The 10324-nt window shown below is 46.5% G+C and overlaps 1 protein-coding gene across 3 annotated transcripts in view; it reads left to right on the top strand.

The window, feature by feature from the left end:
* LOC109974447 (pleckstrin homology domain-containing family G member 3) overlaps positions 1 to 10318 on the top strand; it is a 33978-nt gene extending 23660 nt beyond the window's left edge. For 2 of the 3 annotated variants that reach the window (XM_020624645.1, XM_020624644.1), the window contains exons 9-19: positions 1 to 51; positions 164 to 256; positions 588 to 674; positions 759 to 792; positions 2307 to 2408; positions 2502 to 2534; positions 3537 to 3547; positions 4041 to 4364; positions 5620 to 5703; positions 6616 to 8107; positions 8769 to 10318. The exon at positions 1 to 51 is cut by the window's left edge and continues 120 nt beyond it. In XM_020624645.1, the coding sequence (XP_020480301.1) occupies positions 1 to 51; positions 164 to 256; positions 588 to 674; positions 759 to 792; positions 2307 to 2408; positions 2502 to 2534; positions 3537 to 3547; positions 4041 to 4364; positions 5620 to 5703; positions 6616 to 8107; positions 8769 to 9637 (3180 nt within the window). In that variant the 3' untranslated portion in view covers positions 9638 to 10318. The remainder of the gene's footprint in view (positions 52 to 163; positions 257 to 587; positions 675 to 758; positions 793 to 2306; positions 2409 to 2501; positions 2535 to 3536; positions 3548 to 4040; positions 4365 to 5619; positions 5704 to 6615; positions 8108 to 8768) is intronic. The other variant, XM_020624646.1, reaches the window with a different exon arrangement.
* The last annotated feature ends 6 nt before the right edge of the window (positions 10319 to 10324 follow it).

Below are 10324 nucleotides of genomic sequence, written 5' to 3'. Positions count from 1 at the left end.
CTCATCACCAAACGCCGCGGAGAACACTACGTCTACAAGACGCATATTTCTGTGAGCAGCCAGCGATTTGGACTGTGTCAGAGTTGTAGACCTGCAGGTTTTTGTTTGGCTCTGGAATTAGATTTTTAGAAGCACTGTGTTTCTTATGCTGGTTTTATTTCAGTGCTCCACCCTGATGCTGATCGAAAGTGCCAAAGACTCTCTGAGCTTCAGCGTCACTCATTACAAACACCCCAAGCAGCCTCACACCGTCCAGGTGAGTCCTGCACAGACAATGTGGCCGTGTCATGTTTACTCACTGGACCTGATTTTGTCAAGTGTTGAGCATGTAAATATTTGTTGCTGAAGTTGATGCTGTTTGAATCTGGAGAGAAGTTTGTAACGTGCATAACAAGGACTGTGCTGAACCCTGGTTTTGTTGTTGGGGAGTAACTGCTGTACATGTGTGTGTAAACAGTGTTTCTGTGCATGTTAGCTGGTTTCACGTGAGCTGGATCTGCTCTCCTGAATGTGTTTGGCTCTGTGCTTCAGGAGCCGTCACTGCTCAGGCCGTGTTGTGTTCACTCTGAGTTCTATTCACGTTCCAGGCGAAGACGGTGGAGGAGAAGAAGCTGTGGGCTCGGCACATTAAACGCCTCATTCTGGAAACCCATCATGCCATCATCCCACAGAAGGTCAGGATCCAGTACAACCAGTATACACACCAGTGTGGCCAACAAACAGGATTCGACATGTTTGATGTTTGTTGTTTGTTTCAGGCAAAAGAGGCCATCCTAGAGATGGATTCCATATGTGAGTAAAAGTTGTTGTTCCTTCAGAAAAGATGAAAACAGATGAACCCATGTTCTGGCCGACCAGTTTGCTTTGCTGTGTATTTATTTTGCCCATGGTGCAGGACAAATTTGCCAAAGACTGAACTGATGTGAGCATTTTTGTTGGTTCTTGTTTTGTCTATTGCTGCTGCCATGAGGAAAAACATTTGCAGAGTTATAATCGGACGAGTTAAGACACACACTCTGTACCACTGGATGTTACCACAGCCTGCTCGCCTCTCGTTCTAGTTGGTCGTCATGTCGTCATTTTTAGAATAGAATAGAATAGAATAGAATGCCCTTTATTGCCATCGTACCGGTACAATGAAATTATAAAAGCTACAACTGTGTAAGCAAAGCACTAAATATTCCAAATAGTAAAATCACAAATGCATCAGTCACTTCAGGAAAAACAACTGACATGCTCCACTAGTGATGTAACAGTCCTATGAGGAGTTCAGAGTTCTGATGGCCCAGGGGGTGAAGCTATTTGCTTCTTATGCTCCTATACCGCCTACTGGAGAGCAGCAAAGTAAACAGTGAGTGGCTGGGGTGGGAGGAGTGGTGTAGGATTTTCCTGGCTCTGCTGAGTCAGAGATGTACTCCAGGGAGGGCAGAGAGCAGCCGATGATTTTTTTTGCCATGACCATCACCCTCTGCAGAGCTCTCCTGTCTGCAGACCACACAGTTGTGCGCTATCCTATGACGCTCTCAATGGCAGAGCGATAGAAGGCCACTAGGAGCTTTTCCTTTAGTTCCACTTTTCAGATCAGCCTCAGGAAGTGCAACCGCTGCTGGGACTCTTTAACCACCGCTTGAGCGTTACATGTCCAGGAAAGGTCCTCTGAGGTCTGAGGTCCCCAGGAATTTGAAGGTGGAGACCCTCTCCACAAGGTCCTCGTTGATGTACAGTGGGGCCAGGTCCACCCTGTGCTTCCTGAAGTCGATGACTATCTCTTTTGTTTTGTGGGTGTTGAGTGAGGGATTGTTTCTGGTGCACCACACTGACAACCTCTGCGGACTCATCACCTGCTTATCAGGCCAGCCATGGTGGTATCATCAGTAAATTTAATGATTGTGTTGCTGGAGTGGTGAGCTGTACAGAACATATAGGAGTGGGCTCAGTGCACAGCCCTGGGGGAAGCTGGTACTGAGTGTGAGGGTTGAGGAGCAGTAGGAGCCAACATTAACAAGTTTGTGAGGAAATCTTTTATCCAAGCGCAGGTTGCGGGGGAGACGTGTCGATCAATGTGCTTTGGATGATTGTATTGAAAGCCGAGCTATAATCAACAAACAGCATCCTCACGTAGTTCCCTGAGTGTTCCAGATGGCTCGGCACTATGTGGAGGGCTGTAGTAATGGCGTCTACCGTGCATCTATTTGCCCTATAAGCAAACTGGTGAGGGTCAAATGTGGGAGGGAGGCTGGCGTTGTGCTGTGCCATGAGTTTTTCAAAGCATTTCATGACTACTGATGTTAGTGCATTTCCTGTAGACCCTCCGCAGTCCCGTTACAGCCCCGAGCGTTGGAAGAAAGCTCTGTCCTCTCAGCCCGAACAGTTGAACTATGGTGGTCACCGGGGACGAGGACACTCTGGTAAACACACACACACACACACAGTAACCTGAATATCTCCTGCTTTGTTCTATTAAAACTGATTTTTAACTGTTTGTTGTCTTTCTCCTTCAGAGCCGAGCAAACAAATGCTGAAGAACACTAAAGGTAAAACTGTGTAAAGTTGCTGTAGGAACTGAGGCAGCAGAGAAGCTTCCCCTTCGTTCAGTCCACCTTAAACTGGACTCTCTGGTTTAGGTCGCTGTAAATCCTGTACGTCATCAGTCTGCTGAGGATTTTCCAAAAACCAGTTTATTGATGAGCTGGGAGACACTCCATTGCAGCTGTTGTTTACACAACTTAAATTTTTCAGTATGTTAAATTTATCTCGAGACCACAAACTGACAACGCTCCTTTCTTTGGTGCATTCAGGAAACTCGGACATCTGACATTTGGGAGGTTGTCCATTAACTTCATAATACCAGAAACAGTCAACATCACATTGTGTTGACATTCATGTCGATCCTGACTGATGAATGTGGGGTTGATGTTCTCTCCTGTCTCAGAGTCCATGCAGTCGATCACTTTTATTGGCCAAGTATGTTACACACACAACGAATTAGTCTCTGGTGCAGAACCGAGGCAGCAGAACGGGGGACCACTGCTCTACTTCCTGAGCCACAGCTGCCCCCTCTGTGGTTATGAGGTTGTTTTTAACTAATCAGTCTGACTGAAGTGTTTGAACGTACCTCAGTAAAGAAGTGGTTTGGTATGATGTGTGTGTTTTGAGCTGTCAGAGCCGCCAACAGGACATGTTAGCAGAATGTTTGACTGACCATGAAAAATGAAAACCTTGTGTATCGTAAATGTGTGAGGACGTCAGCGTGTTAAGGTTGTTGACCTGCTGGACAACATGATGAAAGTTCACAGTCACAACATCTGCAGCTTAGAAGTGGCCTGCCTCATCACGGGTGAGGGTGTCACGTCACAGACCGACACTGAGGTGCCAGAAACGGCAGTAATCGTCCAACACATTGCGAATGATGCCATGTGCTGCTCCCGGACAAATTAATGTGTACCCTTAACTGAACATTTTGTTTTCTGTGTTTCACCATCATGGTGTCTGCTCTTCTTCTTCTTTGGCGGCTGCTTCTCCTGTTCAACGTACAGTTGTCGTAAAGGTAAGAAAAACTGTGGCTCTCAACTCTGTGCTTTAACGTGAACTCAGGTGGGGGCGCATTGAAGCCCCCCATGTGATCAGTATTATAAAGGTATTCTGCAACAAAGCAAATAATAAAGAAAAACAATTAAACCAGGAAAAGAAACTTTTCCCTACTCCCCACTACTTTTGTACTGGAAAAATCCTTCCTTACCACAGGTTTTCTGTATGTCAGTGCCTGGCAAGCAAACCGGGCTTCATATCCTGTATGTATGTAGGTTACATGCAAGTTAAACTAGCTCAGTATAAACTCAAATAATACTTCAAGTTACTCCAGCTGATTAGGCTAAGGCCACGGGTTGGGTAGTGAAGAACCAGTGTTGGAGGACAGCAGACTTCAGTGCTGTTGGGAGTCTGAGGAGCAGGTGGCTGCTGTAAAATCCACATTAGTCCTAGAAAACACCAGAGAACAGAAACAGGACTGTGAAGCAGAATCGGTGTGTGACATCCTGCAGCTCTCAGACAGTGAGGGGTTGCTCCCGGGGGTGGGGTGCTATCTGCAGCCCGCTGCTGGCAGCGGCACGCTGGGGTCCAGTCTGGGTGAGGCCAGCCGGCCTGCTGAGGAGGCTGGCAAAAGGAAGGACTCACTGGAGCAACTGATCTGCTTTGAGGAGGAGGAGGAGGAGGCAGGGACGTTGTCTCCACAGCAGTCTGATTGCAGTGAACTGGACGAGGTCCTGCTGGAGACTGAGCAGGGAGACGACTTCGCCAGCTCCGTGCTGGCTGCCATCTCCTGCTGGCACTACAGGGCCCAGGCCTTTGTCTCCTCCACGCCGACGGTGAGGCTTTCTGCTGCCAGCCTGGTCTTCTTCATAGTTCCTCCAACATGGCTGACGCCCCGGCCTCCACCCTCCCGTAACACACTAAAGCTGCCGATGACACACAGTGATAACTGACCACATTCTGCTGCTCATGAGCTCAGTTACCTGCTGCATGAGCTTCATGTGTGGGACTAACACCAGCTGAGCTCTGTGTTTGCTAAACTACAGTAGGGCGACAGACGTGGGCCATTTATGTCCACAAACAGTTAATAACTTAACCCTTCACATAGAGGAAGAATCAAACCCAGTAAATCTGAAGGTTCTGCTCCTAGTGTTGAAATTAATAGAACAGTCTGACATTTAGTTCAGTGCTTTTGTTCTTCTCAGAAATTTCAGATGGTTGTCAGCTTCATGTGTTTGTCCTGTACGTGTTAGCTTAGCACCATGATTGGAGGTGAGGGGAAACTGCTAGCCTAGCCCCACTGTCAAAGGAGAACAAAGCTTGTAAAAGAAATCTGATGTTTTAAATTGACACCACTAAACCACATAAAACACACTGCATCCATGATCATGTTTGATTTAATGAAGTATGCATACCTTGAGGAGATGTGGTGTCCAGTGCTGAGTTGGCTCCAGGACATGGTTAACCTAGCTTAATACAAAGACTGCACTGGACATGCAGAGATGAGACCTGATTCTGTAGGAGATGACTTTGCAAAATGCTGAACTGTTCCAACGACAAATTAAAAAATGTCCTTTGCAACATTTTTGCTGCTTGTTTGATGATCTTTCTGTGATTGTTGGAGCTTTTCCACACATCTGACCTGCAGCTTTTCCAGCATATTATTTGGTGTTCACTAATGAGAATGGGCCAAACATAACTGAACGTCTGCAGGTTGTTTAGATGTAGAACGACACGTTTGCTGCTGCCTCTGTTGTGTTGCTGCATTGCTTGGTTTATTTGCTGATCCATGATTTAGTTTGTGTGTGATGTGAAGCTGCAAAGCTGCTGCACAGGATTCATCACTAACTGGTCCATGGTTAGAGGTTGTTACTGTTGTTCAGTTTTTATGATTTGAGTGAACTGACCCTGTAATAATAAGTAAGTAGCGTGTCTCTCTGAGTCACTGTGCACGCAGGGTTTATTTGTTGTTCCCAGTCTTTACCTAATGACATAAATATAGTGAATCACAGTGTTTGGCAGATATTAATGCCCTTCTCATGTGATTTGAATGTTTGTTTGACGTCTTGCTCTGTGTGTTCGATGTTAAAGGAGGCAGAGGGCAGCAGCAGCTCTTCAGGCAAATGTGACAAAGAAAATGAAGACTCGGCTGAAACTGAACCGATACCTGAGCAGGTAAACCATAATGGGTGGTTTGCAATTTTGATGCCTCAGGTTTTCTTCTAACCCTCAGGTCCTTGTCTGGTTTTGCTTTCTTCACAAACAGTCAAACAAACTGACCCTGGATGGTCTTCTAACCCAGATTTCCTAGCATGATCTCCTGTCTCCCCTCTGTTCCACTAACTTATGTTAATTCCTCATCTCTATTCTGGTCTTTCTGGAGTTGACTTTCCAAAAGCCAATCAGCTCCACTGCAGCACCTAGTTTGGTTCTGGTCATATGCATAAAATATACCAACAGTTTCTTCTGAAGTCAGCTTTCCTGGACTAACTGCCAGCACCCGACCTCCTGTGATCTGTGGGCTCATGGAAAATGGTGTTAAAGGTATAGTCAGCGATTCAAGCAAAAGAATGTCTACGCATTGATCACCACGAGCACAAATCCACAAGTCATTTCGGTGACTGGGGGAAGAGCTGACGCCAAAGGAGAAAACTAGTGACCGGGGCACAACGTGGCGAACCAGCTACAGACTTCAGTTATTCTCTCACACCAACCTCCAGCTACTGTGGCTGAAGTCACAACAACTGCATACATCTGCAAACTAGCACTTTAGTTGAATGTCCCAGGAAAAGTTGATTTAGCAAATAGGCTAATGTGACGGGGTAATGGCCAATTTGCTAACACAACATTACCACAAAAGTCAGTCGATTACCATAACAACTTTCAGTGGCACAGCACACACCCACCTGGGGTTTGTGGAGCACACAAACTGAAAGACCAGGCAGAGAAGTGTGAGGAATATTTAGCTGAATATGACAAAAAGTGTAATGACTGAATCATAACGATGTTTTAGCATCATTCAAACTGACACATGGTTCAGGAAATACTTTCCAGCTCTCACTAGTCCTCTACTTCCTTCTTTTCTAGCCCTCCATAGATGAGCTGCCACAAGAGAAGATGTCAGACTCTGAACCAACAGAAAACCCTGAGGCAGAACCATCCTCTGATCCAGACCCTTCTAGTATCTCAGTGGCTCCTCATATGTCAGAAGAACTAAAACCTGAGGAAGATCCTGAGCCCACAGAGGAACCATCATCTGCCACACCTGATTCAGGTTCAAAAACCTTGAGCAGTGGGGAGTCATCAGAGGATGAGACGGAGGCAGCAGAGAAGGAGGGTGAGGCTGCCAGCATCCTTCCTTCCTCTGTCCTGGACAAAGCTGGTGCCATCGCCCAGCACGTCACCGGCAGCATCAGACGAAGCAGTCTGGCCCAGGACGGTGGTCGCTCCCTCAGCTATGCCTCACCACGGTTACCAAGCAGGAGCAGCACCCTCAGCCTCAGCGCTGAACCCACAGACCGATCTCTGCGGTACAACAGTATATGTTCTGATCCAGCAGAGACCTTTGGCACAACAGATTTGACTCTGCTGTCTCCTCACAATGACAGCCTCTTTGAGGCCGACCAAGGCATTCGACAGAGAAGGGACTCCACCCTGTCAAAGCAAGACCGACTGCTGATTGGGAAAATCAAGAATTACTACGAGAATGCTGGCAACCAGAATCCTACCTTCGGCCTCCAACGCAGAGAGAGCCTGACGTACATCCCGACTGGGTTGGTCAGGAGCTCCGTCAGCCGGTTCAACAGCTTCCCAAAGAATGACACTGACCAGACAAATCCCTCCACCACATCGTTCGGCCTCGACCCCTCTTCAGTGGAGTCGTACTCAGCTTTACCAACAGACAGCTGTGATCACATGGTCTCCAGTGACTCTTTAGACTCTTTGAAGTCTGATCAGAGAAGCACAGATCCAGAAGATTCAGGAGAAAGCCTCAGGTCCAGATCTCAAAGCCTGCAGGACAATCTATCTGAGGATGAAGAGTTCAGACCTTCATTTGAAATGATCAAGATCTGGCAGGCAATGGAGCAAGAGATTGCCATATCCCAAAGTGAAGACGGGGAGCATGAACGATCCAGAGAAGCTTCCAGAAAGTCCAGAGTGACCAGTGTCAACAGGACAAAGACCCTGAGCAACAGCTGTGACCGTGAGAGTGGAGTGTCTGACCTCAGCACCATCACAGAGGAATCCACAAGTCCTTTGCCCCTCACTCCCAAAGCCCCTGGTATGACTAGGACAGGAAGTCTGAAGCACACCCTGAAGGTGTTCGAGGAAGAGGCCATCATCCTCAAGGCTCCGGTTCCTCGGGTCACCCAGCTGAAGGCAGAAGCAGAGGAAGAAAGGCCCAATGAGGATTCACACCAGCTGGACAACGTAGACAAGATGAGCAAAGTCCTTCTTCTGGCTCGCCAGTACAGCCAGCGAATCAAAATGACCAAACCAGTGGTTGGGCAGCGAAGTCAGGGCATCCTGATCAGCAAGAAGACCTTACCCTGTGTGGTAGAGGAGAAGGAGGATTCAGGTACTGTGACATCCTCTTTACCCGTAGGCTCTTGTCTTTGCCTTCTCTCCGGGGTCAGCAGGGGTTAATGCACATTAGTTTGTCACAAACAGCCAATCTAGCAACTGCACATACATCTGTTGCATGAATGTTGGTTGTTGAAACATTTCTGACTTCTGTGGACGTATCTTCACCTCAATTCATAAGTGTCTGAACACACCGAACAGATAGAAATGTACATACTGATTCAAATATGCACATGAGCATGATTTAAGATTTGAAGATATTTTTACACACGTTTGAGGATTCTGAAAAATTTAAGGCAATACCATGTTTCTGGATTTGACTGAAGTGTTACCAAGTAGGTAATGTTTTAATGTTTGATGTTTTTAAGATTTTCCCCCTGCTAAAGAATGACATTGTACAAACCAGGTAAGAGCGAGTGCTGGAAAGAGAAGCCACATTTTGAAAGGACCCTAACAGTGTCAAGGTCATTCAAACACGTCTTCATCCCTTTTAAGAATGTTTTTGTTTTGGTGGATTTGTCCATTAGTTTCATCAGTGATAACTAATCAGACAGGTCAAAACATTTGCACTATCAAACTGGTTGTAACAAAAATAACTGAAGTTTAAAAACGCACTAATTATGGTTTAAATTTCTTGTTTCTTTAATGTCTTGCAGGTAAACCCAGCCTGACTTTGCCACTGGTTTCTCATGACGACACAGCCTCTCTGCCTCCGAGCCCTGTAGACCAGACCCAATCTCCAACACCCGGCCTCACCTGTAGCCTCCCGGTCTCCCCGGGTCAGGCTCACTCCCGCAGCCCCCTTGGTGCTCCTCCTCCCATCGACTGCTTCAGCTGGCCCGATGTCCGAAAACTCCGCTCCAAATACTCCAACACCAGCCGCCCCGAGAAGAGTCCTGTTGGCCAGAGTCAGTCCCCCCCAGAGCACATGTCTTATAGAGGTCTGAGAAGACACTCCAGCCTCCACCTCGCTACTCCTCTGTACAAGACCTGCAATAGCTGGGACACCAGCCGAGAGGAACGCAGCAAACGGCTTCACCGAGCCAACTCTCTGGACCCTCAGCTGAGCGGAGCACAAGCCACTGAGCTGCAGAAGCTCCAGGACAGGGGCGCTACCTATGACGGTTACTACATCACAGCTCAGGCATCGCTACCGAACGACCCTGAACACCAGATCATTGTCATGGAAAAGCTGCCAGAGCCTGAGTCAGACCCTGCAGAAACAATCAAAGAATTGGATAACGAAAGAGCAGACAACTATGTTCAGATCCGTTCACCAACTAGCAGGGAGAAGATATCCATCATGGCAGTCATCGACCGCTGCCGGGCCTATCAGGAATCTGACGAATATAAACTGAGGGAGGAAGCAAAAGCTAAAACTGAATCGGCAAGGCCTCAAGAACCCGACAAGACGGCAGCAAACTCTGTGGATCAGGATGACAAGTCCCAGAAAAGGAGCTCAATGGAAGTTAATCAGCAGAGCATCGTGAAAAACCTGAGAGAAAAATTCCAGAGTCTGAGCTGAAGAAACGGCAAAACAAAATGTTTTAACACAACAGTGAAACAGACATCAGATCAAAACACTGAAATAATGATCCCAGAGAGACAGAAATAAAACCACGAAGGACAGGTTGTTCAACCAGTCCTACCAGTCAAATAGTTCATGGTTTTCTAACAGATGGTCAGCCTGGCAGCTTTCCCAGCATCAGTTACTCTACAGCAAATGACTGTTATCAGCATCAGGGGATCATTTCTGCTTCACTTCCTGTGATAATGAGGGAATTAGTTATAATTATTCAAAGTGATTTTAAATTGATAAATGTTTATTAAATGACTGTCAGCTTGTTCTGTTGAGATCATGACTGAAAATGTTCATCAAATAACAAAACAAAAGTCTCATGGTTACATAATTATCTGTAAATATTCATTATTGTGATTTCAAAAAGCTAATCTGAAGAACTGGTTTGTGCTTCAAAACAACTTTCTCGCTCTTTCCCAGAGTTTTCTCTGGTGTTTTGTAGATAAATATCTTGACATCTGTAATTATTTTTACACTGGCGTTACATGGTCTTCAGTCAGACTGTTTAAAGCACACTGCGTACAGGATGTTGTGTGTCGCACAGTCATTCTCAGTGAAAAGGCAGATTGTGGTGAATTGTCGCTACACTGATTCGATCTTCTATCATCTCTGCAGCTGTGAAAACATGTTACA

This window comes from Monopterus albus, unplaced genomic scaffold, assembly GCF_001952655.1.
Source record: "Monopterus albus unplaced genomic scaffold, M_albus_1.0 scaffold334.1, whole genome shotgun sequence".
Classification (NCBI taxonomy): Eukaryota; Metazoa; Chordata; class Actinopteri; order Synbranchiformes; family Synbranchidae; genus Monopterus; species Monopterus albus.
Note: the sequence above shows the minus strand (reverse complement) of the source record. Positions and strands in the feature narration are given on the sequence as shown.